At 41.9% G+C, this 20,261-nt stretch overlaps 2 protein-coding genes across 3 annotated transcripts in view; one reads left to right on the forward strand and one right to left on the reverse strand.

Moving 5' to 3' along the window:
- kif28 (kinesin family member 28) overlaps nt 1–2,622 on the reverse strand; it is a gene marked incomplete at both ends in the record, with an annotated part of 22,860 nt that extends 20,238 nt beyond the window's left edge. Inside the window, 3 exons of the mRNA XM_079496356.1 lie at nt 1–2; nt 159–350; nt 2,569–2,622. The exon at nt 1–2 is cut by the window's left edge and continues 49 nt beyond it. Coding sequence (XP_079352482.1) covers nt 1–2; nt 159–350; nt 2,569–2,622 — 248 coding nt within the window. The remainder of the gene's footprint in view (nt 3–158; nt 351–2,568) is intronic.
- A 1,640-nt stretch (nt 2,623–4,262) lies between these two features.
- LOC306920157 (kinesin-like protein KIF2C) lies at nt 4,263–19,836 on the forward strand. Of its 2 annotated transcripts, none has more exons than XM_079496804.1 (22): nt 4,263–4,319; nt 4,585–4,680; nt 5,271–5,365; nt 8,440–8,529; nt 10,150–10,198; nt 10,298–10,333; nt 11,104–11,208; nt 11,292–11,393; nt 11,548–11,645; nt 12,730–12,784; nt 13,167–13,329; nt 13,731–13,821; nt 13,961–14,024; nt 14,346–14,437; nt 14,592–14,734; nt 15,173–15,386; nt 16,312–16,422; nt 16,969–17,036; nt 17,811–17,904; nt 17,989–18,063; nt 18,363–18,498; nt 19,696–19,836. In XM_079496804.1, the coding sequence occupies exons 2-22, from the start codon at nt 4,620–4,622 to the stop codon at nt 19,773–19,775; spliced, it is 2,022 nt and encodes a 673-aa protein (XP_079352930.1). In that variant the 5' UTR covers nt 4,263–4,319; nt 4,585–4,619; the 3' UTR covers nt 19,776–19,836. The 2 variants fall into 2 exon arrangements, with proteins under 2 accessions (XP_079352930.1, XP_079352931.1); XM_079496805.1 differs by having other exon boundaries at nt 4,268–4,319; nt 4,599–4,680.
- Nucleotides 19,837–20,261: the final 425 nt, after the last annotated feature.

Consider the following 20,261-nt stretch of genomic DNA (forward strand, 5'->3'; position numbering starts at 1 on the left):
CCCTGTGGACAGAGTTAGGGTCACATGGAGTGTGTAGTGTAACACATGGAACCAAATGGACCATTCTTTACACTCTCAGAGTTACGGGGGTCTTTGAAATTAAAGTTTGAGTTTGAGAAGAGAACCACTGATTTAATTTAGGATATCCTGAAGTTCACCTGGTCAGCATAGCGCCCCCCTGGCTCCTCAGGCAGGAAGAGGCCACTGCGGTCCCGTGTGAAGCCACTGTGAGACCAGTAGGCGAAGTCGAAGCAGAAGGATCGTCGGGAGTGGCTGTTCCGCGGGTCCTGGATGGTGATGGAGGTGGAGGACATGGACACCACACAGCTACTGCCTGCATCCTTCTCTCTCTGCACGGACAGATATAAACTATTCTTCTTACAGACAATTATTGTACCTTTTTGAACAACCACTCCCTTACGGAGCTATGTGTGTGTTGAGTGGACTCCCTTACGGAGCTATGTGTGTGTTGAGTGGTGCAACCACTCCCTTACGGAGCTATGTGTGTGTTGAGTGGTGCAACCACTCCCTTACGGAGCTATGTGTGTGGGTGGCTGGCTGGCTGGGTGGGTCTGAGCACGAAAACAGCATGGTTGTTTTTCACCACCTGTGCGCAACCTAACACACACACAAACACATGCACATATTAACTGTATATATGATGATTTCGGGTGTGCAGTACAGTAGAGGGTACAGTAGAGGGACCCCCACACGGTAACTCTGTCATTACTCAACCGTTTCGGACGCGGGGCGGCTCGCCGGAATTGGGCCAGCACCCTGGGTGCGTTCCTGTGGGTCTGGATCTTCCACCCACTGGACAGTGCCCAACACCTGGACAGTGCCCAACACTGGTGACCAACTGTGGTTGCAGGAGTTCTGAGAGAAGGTTATGAGACCAGACCGCCCATCAGAAGTTCTGAATGATGTCAGTTTGACCTTCCTGTGTTCATTGGGCTTCATGGTGGACAGATTGTGGACCTCACAGGGCCAATGGATCAGTGCCCTGCAGGGGCCTTTGACTACAACAGTGTTGTTTTCATCGACTAAAACTAATGCGCGATTCATACTCCTATTTTAGAGCCGAATAAAAGTCGGTTCGGCTCTGTAGAGCCTACAATGTGACGTCATTTGAGGTTCGGGGGGGCGGGTACCGTCCTAAAGTAGCTCTTCGGTGCTACTGAAAATTTCTGACGAGCCGAAATCATTTCGGCACTACAGCGGTAAAATAGGACTATGAATCGGCCCTTAGACAGAAAAAATGTTCGTCGACAACCTTTTTCCACTGATGAACTAAATGGAAACTAAATGAAAACTAAGCTATGATGACTAAAACTAAATATACTGACAATTTCGTCAACAAATAAAAACTAGACTAAAATGGAATTAAGGGACTAGTGGACAAGAGATCCACTATAAGTCATTTTACACTTGGTTGCATGCTGAAAACGCGTTGTGAACTTGGTGTAAAATCAGGCCCGCCAAAATACATTTTAGTCGACTAAATCAACTGTAGATTTAGTCGACTAAAACCTTATGATATTTAGTCGACTAAAACTAGACTAAGACTAAAACATTCCAAAATGTGACAAAAACTAAATGAAAACTATTCAAAAGACTATGACTAAAACTAAAATCAAATTTTGCTGCCAAAAATAACACTGGACTACAAGCGGCCCTGGCTGCATGGGTCATAATTAAGCCTGATCGACAATTTACTAAAATATAAGCAGATACAATTTATAACATATCTGGGCCTTCAGCAAGGCCATGAATTATTGATGTTATGTTTACTATTGGTGAGCCCTGAATAATAACTTAAAACGTATAAATGATTAGTTTGGTCAAACCATATTAGCCTACTTGTTTGTCCGAAGCATAACATATTCATTCATCTTTTTTTGGCTGCACAAATGCTAGCCTTTTCCCAATAATGTATGTTATTGCAAATTAGGTGAAGCCTTGAAAAATATTAAAAGGGTGTAAGTGATATTTTGGGATAGTGTATATGTTCGATATAGCTCTATTCGTAGATATCACTTTATGTAGACTATAGCATTTTATACAGACTTAATTATAGCATGTGACGTAGACAGCACTATAATTGCATGTAGTCATAGCACTTTATAGTATATATGTATAGTATAGTAGGCCTATAGTTTATATGTATAGTTCCATTATATAGATCCACTGTTGCGTTCTTATCTTACGCATGTTTCATGATAACTACTTTGTATGTACAGTATGTGATGTATTGCCATGCTTTTTGTTCTTGCTTAATGTAAATCGCTCTGGATTTCAAAAGAAAGAACTCATAACTCTAGTAACTCAAAATAAAATGATTTACAATCGCCACACTGAAAATGAATCCATTCAGAAATGATAGAAAGTGAAAAAAAAAAAAAAAAGCACGACACACAGGCATAGTCAAAATGGCATAGCCATGCAGGTAACCGACACAAAGAGCCAGGGATCAGATGTCTCCAGAGTAAAGAGCTATAGCCTAAAGCAAGTTATAAAACAATCGCTAAAATAGGCTAATTAAAAATATATACCCACTCAGACACTGACCTTGTTGAATGGTCGAACTCTAACAGCTACTTTAACACAATCCTTGATCTGCATTTCTGCTGTTTTAGCCTTCATTGTGACACGCATGAACCGACACCTACAAACACACCAGCACCACCACTAGGGGGCATGCCATGGCACATGAAGTGTAACTGGAACCTGTAGGCTGGTTACCTGATACTGCTTTCACTTTTATCAATTATACAGCAGACACACTCCGTCTGCTGGAGACAGCATATGAGCAGGGACGTGCACACACAGACATCAAAGGGGGCTTCAGCCCCTGCCCCTTTACCCTTCTGTAAAACAACTGCCCTTTCCAGACCATGAATGCAGCATTTAGTGAAAGAAATGCAAAATGCCTCTCCTTGTGTCTCATGGGAGGGCTGTGGGCAGTTCAGAAACCCATCCACCAGTGACATCATCGATGGGGAATCCAAGATAATAGAAAGTGCAGGCTTTGTATTCCAGAAAAGTTGTAATGTGAAAATGGAAGCCATCGTTCTCACGATAATACAAATCTAAATAGCTTTTTCAAAAATAATTGTAAAAAAAATGATGTCACAGGTTTCTGAACTGCCCACAGCCCTCCTATGAGACAGACTGGTTTCTGAACTGCCCACAGCCCTCCTATAAGACAGAATGGTTTCTGAACTGCCCACAGCCCTCCTATGAGACAGACTGGTTTCTAAACTGCCCACACCCCTCCTATGAGACAGACTGGTTTCTGAACTGCCCAGAGACAGACTGGTTTCTGAACTGCCCACAGCCCTCCTATGAGACACAGACTGGTTTCTGAACTGCCCACAGACATGCTATTTTTGTGTGTGCCACACATCTTTTTTTTAACTCAAATCTTTGCTTCTAGGGGAGTCCCTGGAACTACATATTCCATATACGGCTGTCCTGGTTGTATTCCATTGGCTAACCTTAAATACATCACATCCCCAAAAGGTTTAGTTTGGGTACCACTGCTTCTGGTTTGTTGGGCTGTAATAGGGAGCCCCCTCATGCTCTGCTGGATGTCTACCACAGTTGACAGCAGGGCAAAACTAATTCGAGAAGACATGAAGTAAAAGTAACACTCCAGATACAGACTGTTTGAGATGATGCACACTGGAAAACGTAGGATATTCAGCATGTGGACCGTCTGAACTCAGTGAACTGTGATGGTTGCGGGCTTGCGGCACCGTGCGCTTGTGTTTGGAATTCATCCATGGTGTAAAAATGTTCCGACACTACCACAGTGTGGTGAAGCATGATATTGCACAATTACTGCTTCATTGAATGGACTGCAAAACCAATACTTTATGTTGATAATTGTGCCTATTAAATCCAAAATCCAAATAAATTCCGTAGGACTATGTGGTTTGCATGGGCAACGTGTCTTTATATTATTAATTCATAACATAACATAATTTAAAATTGAAATATCATATTGAATAAAGGACCCCAATGGAAACAAGCCGTAGGCTTTCTTGGGTTTTAAATTCCTGTGCTTTTTTCTGCAAACTGTTAATAAAGTAATCAATCAATCAATCAATCAATCATTATATTGATTGAATTTGCCCCAGTCAAACCAAACGCCAATCGTCATCAGTCTGATCATGACAACTTCCTGTCATTCGACCAATCAGGTGTTCCAAATGCTGATAAAATGCCAAAAAAGAAGAACGGTTTGATACTTGATTCAAACTAAACGCAGGCAAACAGTGGTGTGTTTTTGTTGTAAAAAAATACTACTTTTAGTGGTAAGTACGGTAATCCAATGCTGTTCTTGTTTTCTTGACCAAATGTTAATGTTATTTAGATTGCCAGTTGTTTAGACAAATGCAGGTGTCTAGTTTATTCTCGGCACTCCACTGCGACGTGTAGAACTTTGACAGGAGTTCATGCTTATTCCGATTATTCTGACAGTCGATCGGGATAAATGCCCTGCTAAATGGTTAAAATGTTCATTGTAAGTTTAATGTCGCAAAAACTCATGTTGGCTAACGACCGTTTGTTACTTGACAGTGTTTTCGTTGCAGGCAGAACTACTTACCGAAGAAATGGAGGCACAAATTGTTGGGAGTCTGCTCGGCCAGACTGTGAACATAAACGGGAGCAATGGTCAGTCCATGTCATTTCTTTGCTCTATATTCCCATAATCATTGCAGTTATCGCTAACTAGTCTTTTGTGTAATTATGGGAATGAAGCTGAATATCTCAATCAACAATGATTCAATTGGGGTAGCGTTAGGAGAACTTCAACTGAGCTGTATGGACCAGAGCAAGTTCAATTATGTACGCAAACCACTGCCCCTATTAAAAATGCACTTATATATCTTAACCAGAGCTAACTTGCCGTTACATCATGCATATAAATGGTAAGAGCATAATTCAGACATGTTCATTTTTATTAATGGTCTAAGTATGCCCTGTTTGAGGTGTGCATTTTGAATAGGGGCATGATTTGTATTAGTTTATTGAAAGGGCTTTGGGTATGTGATAGACTTGCGTAAGCCAGGGAAAAAAGGACTGAAGACGTGGCCCACAATGATTGAATATGACATGGTATTAAAGAACATATTCCTGAGTTTGAGTCTACTGTAATATATTTGCCATGATAACCCTATGTCTTAGTGAGTGATCCAGTTGACTTTTTAACTCTACTGTATGAAATTTATGTTCATACCCATTTCATGAATCTATGCAACTAGGCCGAGTTCATTCTTCAGAGGTGATGTCTGTGGATGAAGCCAAAGGCACGGTTATGGTGGAGTGGATGGAGAGGAATACAGCCAAAAGGAAGGAGGCAAGTGTCAAAGCCAGATGTAATTTATATGGCAACCTTATAGCCCATCATGTCCACTATAACGACCCATTTAGACCTGAGGCCAATTTGAAAAACGCCTTCTAAATCCTGACTTTTTTTTTTAAATTCCATAACATTAAAACGGGGAAAGCATCAGTGTCATTTTAGATGTTTCTGTATATTGTTAAAACAAAAATGGGTATAACTACAATCGTATAGCTTTTCCTGGTCTTAAAGGAGAATTCCATACTAAATGGCTTTCTTACCTTTTCTTTGTAGTTATGTCCTTATTGGCTATTTCCCCTACAATAAGCCATAAATGAATTGAATGGGGTGTTGTGCTAATTCGCTTATTTCCATCGCTAAAAAATATTATTTTGTATATATCCTCTTCATCATGTAAATAATATCCCAAGCGGCACACTTTACTACTTATTTTGATGGAAATAAGCGAATTAGCACAACACCCCATAGCCCCATTCAAGTCAATGCAATTCATTGAGGGCTTATGGTAGGGGAAATAGCCAATAAGGAGTTTTTGCACAAAAAAACACCTGGACCTCTTTGATGGGGACGTAACGACTACAAAGAAAGGTAAGAAAGCCTCCTAGCATGGAATTCTCCTTTAATGGGTTATCAAACTATACTGCCTGTCCAACATTAACCATGTTTTTTCTCTTCGTGTTTAACTCTTTGAGAGTTTCAAGGATTTCTATATAGTTTTTAGACTTCTCTATGGCAGAATGGCGTTTTTGAATGATTTATTGAAAATTCTCTGCTGTGAATGTGTGACAACGAAAGACCTTCAGAGAAAGCTTGGCTTGTCTGCTTCCAGGAAAAAAATTAACTGAGTTGATAAAATGTTTAGTTTTTGTGTTGGAAGCCATTTAAAAGAGCCTGCATTTACACTGGGTAGTGTTTCTAGGACAACAAAAAAAGTTATGCCCGGTTGAAGTTTTATTTTCTAAATAACTTTTTTTCTGCTGGGCGTACATAGCCATGCAATATCTCATTTTAAAGGGTGAGTTGTCTAGTTCAATTAAAATAAAATAAAAAGTTTCTCACATGTACCACTGTAGATATTTTGCCATCTATAAATAGCATGGTCAGTCATGATCAATCTGACCTATCCAGCTAAAAGTCCCCCTAGCTCTGAAATGGAACATCATATAAACTCAATTCTTTTTTGATATATACCATGTTTACATAGTCTTACCAGTACCGTGTCTATTCATGCATGTATCTCAAAAACCTGTTGTGAATTAACAGTTTTGATAAAAAACACATCCAAGGACATTGTTTTGATATGACTTTGTGCCCATGATATGTATCAAAATATAGACTTTAATGTATACTGTATTATAACAAAAAAATTGGGTTCTTACCATCTACCGTTACAGAGTAAATCACAGTTGAAACTCGCTTAGTCAAACCATAAACCTCAGAATAGTGAACAAAATAGCCATGACAGGTCTAACTCATTGTAAAAGCTTGTCTTTTATTTTTTATGACTACTAACATAATACAATTATAATAAATATTACAGAAAATAAATAGGCCTACATACAAAACAGTTGTCCCCAAACTCCCCAGTGTCCCCAAACCACTGCATTCCAGTTGTTCTTGACGGTGTGTGTGTGTGTGTGTAGGCTAAATTTAAAAAAAACAACTGAAATGAATGAATGCATCCGGTTCAGTGTCGGAGAACTCCATCGCAGTCTTGACTCTTCGTCGTCTTCATCATCATCCTCCTCCTCCTCATCTGATGCCAGTTCTAAATATATAAAAATAAACATTTAGCTGTAGTCAGCCCGGCCAATAGCCAGTTGGGGGGGGGGGGGGGGGACGTAGGCTATCTGACATCATCGTCATCATCATCATCACACGGAGACACACTAAACAATGTACAATCATGATTGTATACAATATACAATGAATGCAATTATCATGCAAGCTCAGACGTCAATGAAACGTCATACAGATCTTATATAATACGCTACTGTTAGCTTCACTCCCCGTCCCCCCTCCGATCCTTGTAGCCACGCGTTGCTTCAGTAAACGATGCATGTTTGTTCTCCGTCTTTGTAGACAGTAAATAAAAGGAGCGAACATTACTCTAAAGATCAGATCGCCTATAAGGCACGCTACAATATAAAATACTTGTACTGCCATGCGTGCATGCCTGCTACGATACATTTGTACTGCACCAACCAACCGATCGACACCAACCCCCCCTCCAGCCATTAGCCAGCACCAATGCACCGACCAACACCATTAGCCAGCACCTTTGGTGCTGGCTAATGGCTGGGGGCCATCGTGGTGAGTCATTCTGGCGTCATGATCTGACTAGTAGTAGTAATTATCCAAGCATCTATTTGTAGCGATCATCTTATGATTTCTGATCACTATAGAAGGGCATTTTCTACAATAAGATTACCTCAAAACATTCCGGGTTGATCGTCTTCTTCAATGGTTTCCCGGTATAGCTCATCGGACGACGATGGGGAGACAATGAAAAAAGGAGGGAGGGAGCAGCGAGTCTCGCTGTAAGCACTGGACCAGGGCTACTCCGCCTGGAGAAGGCGACTGGGACGCGTATGGATCAATACTACTACCACAAAACTCGCTCAAATAAATAGTACTGCTTTCAACTTTTTCTGCTAGAAAATCGCTCGGGCGAGACGGCAAAACAGGCAAAACAATAAACTATGAAGACTCCCTCTGCCCCCACTGTTTACAGGGGGTGGGACCAGCTTCCAATGGCAACACGTACACGTGTGTCACGTGACACGGGTTTTCTGGGTAATGTAGTTGGAATATAAGCTCAGGAATTTAAACAGCGCTTCGGAGCATATTAATATGTTTAGATTCATCAAAAACTGTGAAGACGCCAATTGGCGTCATTGATCATTTACGGAATTCTGATGAAGACGCCAATTGGCGTCTTTCACCTTCTAAGGGTTAAGTGTATGGATTTGTTAAGTCGGCCAGGTCAACAAGTATTCACCCTTGGTTGACGAATGTTTCACAGAAACCCTGCCTAACCTCTACCCATGTTAATCTGTGGTGTACAGGTGGATTTTTTGATTTTGTTCGCCCACAACAAGGAGCTCCTGCTTCGCCTCACCTCTTTGGTTGTGAAAGAGACTCCGTCCATAGACAAGGCAAGTGTGAACAAGGTTTCAATGCAATCAAGATATTGACAATTTTAGCTTATTTGGCATTTCCCGTAACGTGAAACTGATTGGTGGCCTGCACTGGAGATGTCCCTAGCCTTGTTTGTGCTGATATGTACTTTTTGTTTCCCCCCCCCCCCCCATTTTGGAATATCCACATAGTGAGTCTGTAACCGGAGATGAAACTGCATGCATGGGTGTGTTTCATATAATTGGTCCTCGCTAATGTTCATAATTTTGTCTACTGTGGCTCGGAGAACTAGACCAGTGTTTCCCAACCTGTGTGCCGCGGCACTTTACTGTGCTGTTTGATCATGTGTCCAGGTGTGCCGCCTGATTTGACCGAAAATAACACTAACCCTCCCCCGAAAGCAATATTATAGCTACTGGGCTGCAGGCTTCCTATTGTTGCGTCGTTGTTGTCACACGTCTAACCATTAGACGTGCGATAACGACGGAACGATAGACTCTACGACCCTCGGCCATTGAAATGTTAATGCAAAAGAGATGCATCCAGAAGACGCTACATTTCGTGCATATGCACGTAGACAGCAGACACATACAGTCCTACATGTGCCGACCCAAACACTGAGGCGGTAAAGTAAACTTGACGTTGTTGTGATTAAACATAATGTGCCACGAAAAATAGCTGTCCAACTGTCCATACATGATCGCCTCGTTCGGCCAACACAATATATCTCCCTCCCTCCACAGAAGCGCAGTGATGCCTGATTTATTCTTCGTCGTACACGTGTTCCATGCTGAAATGGCTGATTTACAAGCTCACAACGCGTTGCGGATGCAACACGTTGTGAGCTTGTCGATCAGCTATTTTCAGCACGTGGAAATATGCAGGCTGTGAGAACTGAGACCCTTCACAATAAAAGCATGCAGCTTTCACAAGTTGGCCCATAATAAAGACGAGGAAAAGGATTAAGAATTAGGTGGCATTTCACATTGCATATGAGCTATTTTTTCTCTAATGTATTTTTTTTTAAAGGAATTATTTTTTCATTATTAAATCCCCCAAAGTTTTTTTTTATTCAATAAAGTCTGAGGTTCTATATGGCTATGGGCTGTGGTACTGTGGTAATAATAATAATTCAAAAAAGAGAACGAAAAAGTTCATTTTTTTGGAACCATGAACTTTAGTTCAAAATATTGAATGATGTATATATATATATATATATATATATATATATATACATACATATGTATATAGATAGGCCTATACACCGTATATCTAGGTGTGCCCTGGGACAAAAAAGGTTGGGAAACACTGAACTAGACACTTCAAAAACCTGCTTACCAGTGACATAATGGATGATTAATCTAATAGAAACTCATGCTTTCTAGTTTCTATTACTGGAAAGTTGGCATGCTGTAATGGAATCCATTGTACTTCTAAAACATTGAAATTTGTTTAAATGGGGGGGGAAACTGCCTAATGGTGGTCTGGTAAATCACTGCTATGAAACACTGAGTAGAAACAAATGGGTACTTATCATGAGCATTAAGGACCACTATATGGATTGTTGTTGCATGAGCTCAAAGTGTCATTTATGTCTCATGATAACTGTACTCTGTCTCTTTTCTTTCCCTTTGCAGAAATACCTTAGCCGCCTGCGCTCGTCCAGGATTCCTGCTCCTCCAACTGGTATGTAAATTGATTTTCACTACACCTGAGTCACATCCATTTTGGCATTTGTATATATTGACTGTTTTCTCCCAATTTATTTCTTTTTAAAATCAAAAGCCTCTGTTCCAGCAGCCGTTGTGGCTGAACAGACAGGTTGGCATGCTATACATGTTTCTCTTTGTAAAGCTGACAATCACATATTCCTTAAGCATTCTTCATAAGGTCATGAACGGGTGTTTTGGGATTCTGTTGCCTGTAAAGTCATTGTGTAGCTGATGATCATATCTGAACAGTTGAATCGTTACAGTTTAAGGGGGTGAAATTAAATCCTAATTTAATAGTTTTATGCAAGCCTATCAGGAAAGAAGTGTATTGTACAGTACCATCACATGGGACTTGTGTAGATTATTTTTTAACACAGACAATACTGTTTTTTTTTTTTACATTTTGCAAATGTAAATGTGCCAGAGTTGGCCATAAGCAAAAATTTTAGTTAATGTGAAAACTGTTAATTTCTTATCACATCTGACTATGCAATGACTTTATGCATGTTCCCTTATCGGCAACTCCATGAAATGCTGTCTTCAATTGATAACATAATAATCACCAAATGGGATTTAATGTGCTTTTTGTTTCAGTCTTTTAATACCTGCTGAGCTTAGCCTTTCACTTTTTGGTGGGGGTGCATGTCAGTCTTTAAGGGCAGCCCTGCCGATTTAACCAGACTGTTAAATCTGTGATGGAGCTGTGAAAATCTGATGACACTTACTGTAGACTGCCGTTCCAGCACAAATCATTTTTCTCTCCCCAAGTGCATGCTGTAGTTTATTTTGAAATCTCCTTTTCCACATTGTGTAAAAGTCAAGTTCAATCATTACTATCACAACTCGGGTTGCTGTTTGACTTACATTTCACTTCTTTAGTTTGCAGGGCTTCGACAAGGCAAACATGCATGTTTGTGGCGCCACTTCAACCCACATTCGCAGAGCCAACTCATCCAAACTCTGCCCTCCCCTCAACTGGAACTGGTTGGTATTTACGTCACCCCCTGATCTGGCTACATGAGACTAACATGCATGCATCTGTATATTTATAACGTATCTCTCCTTAGTCGCCACCAAAAAGGTGAGGAAGGATGCCGGCGGCTATAATCGTCTCCGTGAGGAGGCGAAGGAAAACGACGAGGCCCAGGACAGTGTAAACGTGATCAAAGGTCAGGATTGGGGGGGGGGTTCAGCTAGTTGTAGTTCCACTAGCTGAACTACAACTGACTATGAGCCATTGTGTTAAACAAAAATGTTTCTTAGCAAAGGACTAGACTTGTTTTGTTTTTTAACTGACCGTAATGTTGCATATTCTGTACACAGGCCCAAGAGCATCCATGGCGCCAAAGGAAAAAATCAAACCCATCAAAAGGATGTCTGGTGTTATGAAGCCCCCCGATGCTCAAACCAAGAGGGGGAAGGTGAGACAAATCGCCTAGGAATTGTGTCAAGGGAATCCAGTTAATCGTCTAAGGCAGGCGTTCCCAAACTTTTTTGTGTGTGTGTGTGTGTGTGTGTGTGTGTGTGTGTGTGTGTGTGTGTGTGTGTGTGTGTGTGTGTGTGTGTGTGTGTGTGTGTGTGTGTGTGTGTGTGTGTGTGTGTAAACTTGGAAAGGGGGGGGGGGGGGCTGTGGTGAGGAATGTCACGAGAGAGAGCTGCTGCGCTCCCGTCACGCAGCTCTATACAAAAACAGTGTTTTGACGTTTGTTAAATAACACTATAAACCGTCCGCCATTACCCTTTTCATGTCATGCATCCCCTGCAGGTCATCCACGCACCACTAGGGGTGCGCGCACCACAGTTTGGGAAAGCCTGGTCTAAGACTAGGCTAGTAACATTAAAGGGAGAGGCATAAGAGGTCGCTACACTTTTCTTCAAAGTCTGAGCTAACCCTACAATGCCTTAATCTGAGAACTCACCTCTTCAGACCCCATAGATAATTCAAATAAATAGATGCCTCATTGGCCGCTGCAGTTCGTTAGGGCGATGTGTGTCGAAGGAGGGGTGGTAGAGTAAGTACGCCGGAACTGTGGAAGGCACGTTGTGTCGTGCTGCCACTCACGTGATTACTGGCCAAGCATCTTTTCCGGGACTTACAGACCTGAACATGCGCTCTGTGACGCACGCTCATGCTTCCGTGGGCTTCGCAAGGAATCTCGGGAAAGTTTTGCCCTCCCTTGAGCACATGCATTTGTATATTTTTATTTAACCACAGTAGTTGCAGGTGAAAGTAGTTGGACTCAAATTTGGTAATTCCTCTGAGCGCAAGATTGACACGTCAGTCATTTCTTGTAGCACCGGAAAAAAATGTCAAAGCTGCTCCAGTGTCTATGCCTTCTGCAACTGTTGTCCCTGCTACTGTGACTCAATGGACTGGCAGATTTAGGCCTGAGGCGTGCTGGTAGACTCCATTTGTCCTGGATTATTTTCCATATTTTGTAGCCCTACCTACGACCTAGTATGTCATCTTAGCACATCAATTCTGATCTTTATTTCTTTGTACAGGTGGAAGATCAAAAGATATGCGTGTGCATCCGCAAGCGGCCATTCAACGATAAAGGTATGTGGGCCATTCAACAATGTTTAAAGAAGACACATGTTATCAAAACCTTTCATCAGTTTTGCATGGAATAAAATGTACACTACTAAATGTACTATATCTGTGTTATCTCGGTGATCCCATGTTTCTGACCTTTACCACTTACATGATGTTACATCCTATACTTTGTTCCTATGAGGTCGCTGGGAATAGTCAATCATACCTACCCTATATAGGTCGCTGTCGAAAACCTCATGGCTACCCTGCGGAGCCATGAGGTGTTGCCAAAACAGAATATTACACTAAAATGCATGTTCCATACAGTGACTTTAAATGTTACTGCAAAATGAGGTTTTCACTTGACGGCTGATTATTTATTTTCCCTGATCTGTCATGTTCCCAGAACTGGCTAGAAGGGAGATTGATGTGGTCTCTATGCCCGGCAATGGCACTGTGCTGGTCCACGAACCCAAGACCAAGGTGGACCTCACAAAGTACCTGGAGAATCAGGAGTTTCACTTTGATTACGCCTTCGATGAGAGCGCCACCAATGACATGGTCTACAGGTAATCCTATGGCCTATTTCTTTACTCCAGTGCTTCTCAAACCCCAATGTGCTATACAGCCATGGACGGGTACACATTTTTTATTTGCCATTAGGTGAAACAAAAGACCAGCTCATGCTCCGTACGACAGCATACGTTTTTGAGCAGAATGTTGCAGATAACTTTCATTGGTCTGAATTACCTTTCAGTTTGAAATGCCACTGTTTAGAACACCAGACGAGGCCTTTAGATCTTAACAGTTTCCTGCTCTAGTATTGTGACTTTGTGGGACCTATTTCCCTACATGTCATTGGTTTTTAGACTGCAATTAACCACTGGAAACATGGCATCCCTGTTCTGGGCCAACATTCAGCAGAAGTGGTTAAATGGACAGGATTAATTATCCCCCCCCCCCCCAATAGGTTCACAGCCAAACCCCTGGTCCAGTCGATCTTTGATGGTGCCATGGCAACTTGCTTTGCGTATGGACAAACGGGCAGTGGAAAGACCCATGTAAGTGTGCAGTCTGTTCATAGTTCTGGAGAACACAAGATCACACATTTTATGCACTATGGGTTGAATCTTTGAGCCTACTAATGCAGTAGTTAAAATGTACCATGTGCTTATGGTATGTCACTTTACTTGTTTTCAGACCATGGGAGGTGACTTCTCTGGGAAGCGCCAGAACAGCACTAAAGGCATCTATGCCTTGGCAGGTAAGCCATACTCATACAATTTCCACACCAAAAACCATGTCTTAAAAATGGCTACCTCATGGATTAAAGGTTGCAGTAGAGTATAAAATGCATCGCGGCACCACACATTGTATGCTTGTAGATGGCTCATTGCTGGTTATTAATTATTTTGGATTAAAACTTGGAATAAATGCAACGTCAATGTTCCCTAATGAGCTCAGATATGTAAGCAAACGTAAATCTTCGATTTCTTCAACTGGTTGGCTATGGCAGGCTACCAAAACATCATTATGCTAATTGTTTATGAAAAGATGCTTGCAAATTTCTCTGTCCCTTACACAGCCCAGGATGTGTTCAGCCTAATTACCAGCCGGAGGTATGCCCACTTGGATCTCTGTCCATATGTGTCCTTCTTTGAGATTTACAATGGCAAGGTATGAAAACTATTAATCTAATAAACATGTGCTGTTGTACCCAAATGTGTAGCGATCACTTACATTTTCAACCTAATCTACGTGGTGGACCAAATTCACCAACATGACAAAGTGTTCTGGTAGGATTGAGTGAACTTGTGTTTTGTCATTTCAGGTCTATGATTTATTGAACGACAAGACCCAACTGCGTGTTCTGGAGGATGAGCGGCAGCAGGTTCAGGTGGTCGGCCTGCTGGAAGTTGGTGTCTCTGCAGCGGAGGACGTCATCAAGATCATAGAAGTTGGCAGTTCTTGCAGGTACAGTATATTAACGCTGAACAATGTCACCCATGTTTGAAGTCTTCGTTTTCAAAAATGGCAGATCTACAAGCCAATCTACTTCCATTTTAACCCATTAAGACCTGAGACCAGATTCTACAAAATGTCTTCCAAATCCTGACTGTTTTCTGAAAAATGTATCGGTGCACTGGTGCTCAAACCTTTTCATGTCAAGGACCAACAGAATGATCTGTATTTGGCCGCAGACCCCATCTGAAAATATGTTGTTCCAGCCACCGCCAGAAGCAAATATTTGAGTTAATGTTCACTGAGAAATATTTGCACCTTTTCCCAATGTTTTTTTTATTTTCAAAAATGGCTATTTTTCAACAGTTAAAGTTACAGAAATAATGGGTAAAAGCTAAGCCGACACAGCCTCACTGTATTACAGACTGTTCTCTTCTGTCACTTCTATAGGACGTCTGGCCAGACGTCTGCGAATGCCAACTCTTCCCGCTCCCACGCCATCCTCCAGATTGTCCTGCGATGCAACAACCGCGCCAAGACCTTGCACGGAAAGTTCTCTCTGATCGACCTGGCTGGGAACGAGCGGGGCTCAGACGTCAGCAGCAACGACCGTGCCACAATGGTGGAAACCAATGAGATCAACCGCAGCCTGCTGGCCCTGAAGGTATTGAGCATAGATATAAAAAATTAGATGCCTCATTGGCCGCTGCAGTTCGTTGGAGCGTGTGTGTTGAAGGATGGGCGGAAGAATTTACACTGGGGCAGGAAGTACGCCGGAAGTGTGGAAGGCACGTTACGTCACACTGCCACTCGAGTGATTACTAGCCAATTACAGCCCATCTTTTCCGGGCCTTATCAGACCTGAACATGCGCTCTGTGACGCACGCTCATGCTTCCACGGTGCTTCGCAAGGAATCTTGGGAAAGTTTTGCCCTCCCTTGAGCACATACGCTCCAGAGCTGGAAAGGGAGTCTACCTTTATATGTCTATGGTATTAAGACTGGCTGCACACTGTCTCTGAAGTCACAGTGGTGGAAGGAAAGGGCAGAAACCTTATCTCCATATAACTTTTTTTTAAACATCACACAAAAGCATCTAAACCGCATTGTGAGTGTGTAGATCTGCTGCTTTGTTACAGAGTTTGAATGCTGACTGACAAGTGACAGTTTTGGACATGATATGAATATTTTACTTCTACTCTATTAATCTGCTTTAGTTAACATTAATGTTATTTATAATCTGCTTTAGTTAACATGAATGTTATTTATAATCTAAATATGAAACATAACTAGCCAACCCTATTTTACTTCGGTACAAAGGTATGGCATCAAAAATGCACTTGGAAAAATAAAATGCAGGAAATGACTCAGCTGACATATCTCAGCTGTCCTTTAGTGACATCTAAAGGCAGTGATCGGATATTGCACTAATCTATGAGCTGCAAAATAGACTGAATTCTAAAATGCACTTCAAAATATTGATGCTCAATATATATTAGTTACACATGCACTCTATTTATTATAACTTTTTACTCCATTAATTTGTTGTCTGGGCTTTTAATGGACAAAGTGTTTCTCTCACTCCCACAGGAATGCATTCGCTCCTTGGGGAGGCATGGGGACCATGTGCAGTTCAGACTGAGCACCTTGACAAAGGTACTCAGAGACTCCTTCATCGGTGAAAAGTCCAGGACCTGCATGGTATGTACATGGAACAATTAAAATGCCTACTGGCATCCAGCGTGTTTCGGAATAAATCAATTTAATTAAAGCAATGCATTTTAAATATTTAGGTGCATCAATCAATGCAAAAGGCAACCTTCCTTCAGTAATGACATGCACGACTACAATATGTGTCACTTTGTTAGTTCCTACTTTTGTTTTTGCAAATGGATTTCTATTTTCTATAAAGGAATCGGGGCCACTTTTTGCAAATGATGACTCGATAATAGTGGCAGCAATAAAAATGTCTGCTAGAAATTACTCCTGGCTATAGAAGTTTTGTATAGGCTCTATAAAGCACCATATGCTAGCAATTATGTTGGCCCAGGACTTCTCTACTTGGAAGTGCCCACAACCTACAAAATTACAAATACACTGGTATTTGGGTCTTTTTGCTGCCAACAGATTGGAGAAAAGTAAAAAGACCTGACGGATGAAAAAGGCTTTAAAACCATGCAAATTACTTGTGCTCAGTTGGTTAACCATGAATATTAACGTACCTGCACCTTTCCTCCTTCTCGCCAGATCGCACTGTGTTCTCCAAGCATGGCTTCATGTGACTACACCATGAATACTCTGCGCTATGCGGACAGGTAGACGTTTATTTCATGAAACTACACCTGTGGTCCCCATTTGTACACTTGACAGAGTTGGTTCTGGACCTGTTTGGAACCTTTCTAGAAACCCTGAGGGTCCCTGGTCCTTGAGTTTCTCTGTCCACTCAGAGTGGGACTGGAAATTGGTACACCGCAAACTCAAGAATGTTAAATATTCTCCAGATCATTTCTTCCACTTACCACTTTGTATTTACTGTGTATAGAATCTACTCTGTAAAATTAGAAAATGGAATTTACACTGAAGAATTCTCTCTTCAGTTTATTTGAACTAGTGCAGTGCCTGTTGGGAACGAGACAGTTTTGGAGAACCGCTCAGAAATTGCAGCATTTCCATTCCACACAGGTCTGCCAAGTGTCAATCGAATGAACGGTTCACAATGTAAATACAGCATGGCCATGCAAATAGGGGGTGTAACAGGGCAGTAACTGCATCAAAAAATCTATGTATCGTTTGACTTTGTATCAAATCATTTTGCAATGCAAATGCATCAATTATTGATCAATACTAAGTACTTTTTTTACTTTTAAATATGAATTTGAAGGTTTTAAGAAACCTTAGGTTTAATAAGGCATTTTTAGAATCTGTCTAAATGGGTTAAAAGAGAAATGTGTTACTGTGGATTTGAATTGTCGTCAACCATGTATTGTAATGCGTATGGTTACACCTGACCCTTACCATGCATATACAGAATGGCCATGCGTACAGATACAAGTCGCCTCTTGATTGGGTTTTCTTGTCATTTCTATTAGGGTGAAGGAGTTGAACGGTCCCAAGGCCCAGCGACCCGCCAAGGCAGCGAAACCCATAGACAACAGCTCATCGGAGGAGGAGGAGGAGGAGGAGGTCGGATTGGACACGGCTCCCAAATATCGTGACTGAATAAGTCATACTAGTCTCTGAAATGTCATTGATTGTTTTCCTCTGCAGGACTCGATCCAGTCCGACCCCTACGCCCTGGTGACAAGGTCCAGGCTAGAGGACAAGGTCCAGGGCGAGATACAGGTAGAATTTCCCTTGACTAATAACATGTCCTTGCTACTTTTTGAGACGGTTTCCTGCTTGGTGTTTGACGCTTCAAGTTATAGCTGCGTTATTGGAATTTGGCCACTTAAATTCTATATACTTGGCTTAGGTGACCTGGTTCACCTGGGTATACTTTGACCCCTCTTTTCCATTACCAATTCTCTCCCAAAATAGCTAAGCTCATAATGCAGTTTTTGCCAATGTTATCAATCGTTATATGTCCAGTAGAGGGATGCGTATGGTTCATAAAATTGCATCTTGATTTTATTGATTTCCAGAGATTCAGTGAAGTGTCAAAGAGAGCCAGTGAGGTTCTTGAACCAATGAGGCACATCTCGTATGACGTGGCGGTTGCCCTCCCTGATCTGCTGGACTACTCGAGATGTGTGCAGGAATATTCCAGCAGTCTGCAAGGTTGGAGTTTATTTATTACACTATTTAGATTGAGTGTCATGATACTTCTTGTGACCAAAAGCATTGCATATGCAAGCCATGGAGGCTTGCTCTGCCACCTCTAGCTGCCGCTGATTGGCCAGGCTGTTTGGTGGCCGGAGCATCAAGTCTGCCTGAGAGTTCCCAGATGGGAGCAGGAGGGGGGGACCCAGTGTACTCTCTGCTGCCCCATCTGGCGGAGTCAGGTTAATGGTGATTGCCAATACATTTTCTCATGAATAGGCTAGTGAGGGCATATCGTTGCTGTCGGGCAGAAACCATATTTCAACTTCTGTTGGGGGGGGGGGGGGGGGGGGGGGATTAATGCCTGGTCATAGAACATGTAAAAGTATGTATAGCATTGTGATCTTGTCATTTAAATACGCTTGTTTTTGTCAGTTGGTCTTACAAAAAGTAGAGCTTGTGACCTATATTGGCTCCTTGGAACAGTTTATTTTTATATATATACCTTGTCCTGAAGGTAACAATTTTGGACATTAGGTTTCTGACAGCAGTGATATTGTTTGCTGAAGTAGGAAGTATATGGTAGGACTGGGGGTGGCGGTCACCAAAATCTGAAACCCCATATACTTCATAAACTGGATATGAGTTGGTGTTTTACTTTGAACTAAATCTCTGCAAGGACATTGCTAATGCCCCCAGAATAGGGATGCTAGTGTTCACATGATTGAGGGGCCCCTCCTATGCACAGCTTTGTGTTTGTCTTTGTAGCACGGAATGTGGTAGGTTCACAGGTTTTTTTCTTTCCTTCCCTGTGTGACTCAACGGCACTGCTCGCGCTCAGTGACTTTAGTTTAGGTGGTCTTAAGCTGGTCTAGTTTCTGCCCAACAACATGACTGAGGGTGTAGCCTTGACCTTTTTGTTCAGTCTTTATTTATTTTTAGAAAACTGAAAATGTCTGGGTGGAAACCTAGGGCACATTCGGAAAGGGTGCAATGCAAACTAATAGGCGAGTGCGCTCCGGTGTGTTATTTCCAAACACGCCCCTAATGTGTCAAACAGTTTACAGGATTCAAATGTAAAAACATGGCAAAGTAGTAGATTGGCAAGCAACACGTCTGTGCTGAGTTTCGAGCTTTCAGATCTGCTACTTTTGATGCTGTAGTTGATCAAGGTACGATTATGATTTATAATTGTGTTTTCCTCTCACCATGTAGCTGCTGTGGAGGCTCTGCAGGCTGCTGTGGAGGAGGAGCGAGCGTCACGTCTGCCTAAAGCATCAGGCTCCCGCCGCTGAGCAGCCCTGGAGAACGCCTGTACTGATTTAAATGTTTTGTAATAAAGCAATTTGTCATGTACTACTTGGGTCATTTTGTCTTTAACTTTGGAGTGGTCCCATGTCTGTGAAATTATTTTGCCAAGATGCTGGTACAATAGCTCCTAGTTGCCTATGGGCTCATTTCCCCTAATCTAAGGATGAGGCTGTAATTTTACAAATTGGTTAAAGTAATTAGTCTGGCTTTATATGCTATAAAACTGCACATGTCTGACCACTTACCACGCCAACTGATGTGTAGGCAAAGTGTACAGTAGATACTTATGGTCAAATATTGGACTGGGGTTGAGTACTTTGTCCCTCACTGCCGATTTGATGGTGAAGGTAGGGTGTGGTCACACCAAACATTTATTCTGCTTATTAAGCTGCCTCATGCTACAGAAACGGGAGATGGGCTCGATCCTGCCCTCTGGGCCTCATGGCTCGGCAAGGCTTATTTACAATTTT

Source organism: Electrona antarctica (genome assembly GCF_951216825.1).
Source record: "Electrona antarctica genome assembly, chromosome: 3".
Classification (NCBI taxonomy): Eukaryota; Metazoa; Chordata; class Actinopteri; order Myctophiformes; family Myctophidae; genus Electrona; species Electrona antarctica.

What these genes read in the sequence shown, in the direction of transcription:
- LOC306920157 (XM_079496804.1), top strand. Translation starts at nt 4,620, where the DNA reads ATGGAGGCACAAATTGTTGGGAGTCTGCTCGGCCAGACTGTGAACATA. An exon ending in GAACATAAACGGGAGCAATG is followed by an intron (nt 4,681 to 5,270) that starts GTCAGTCCATGT and finishes CTATGCAACTAG; the next exon opens with GCCGAGTTCATTCTTCAGAG. An exon ending in CTCAAACCAAGAGGGGGAAG is followed by an intron (nt 11,646 to 12,729) that starts GTGAGACAAATC and finishes TTCTTTGTACAG; the next exon opens with GTGGAAGATCAAAAGATATG.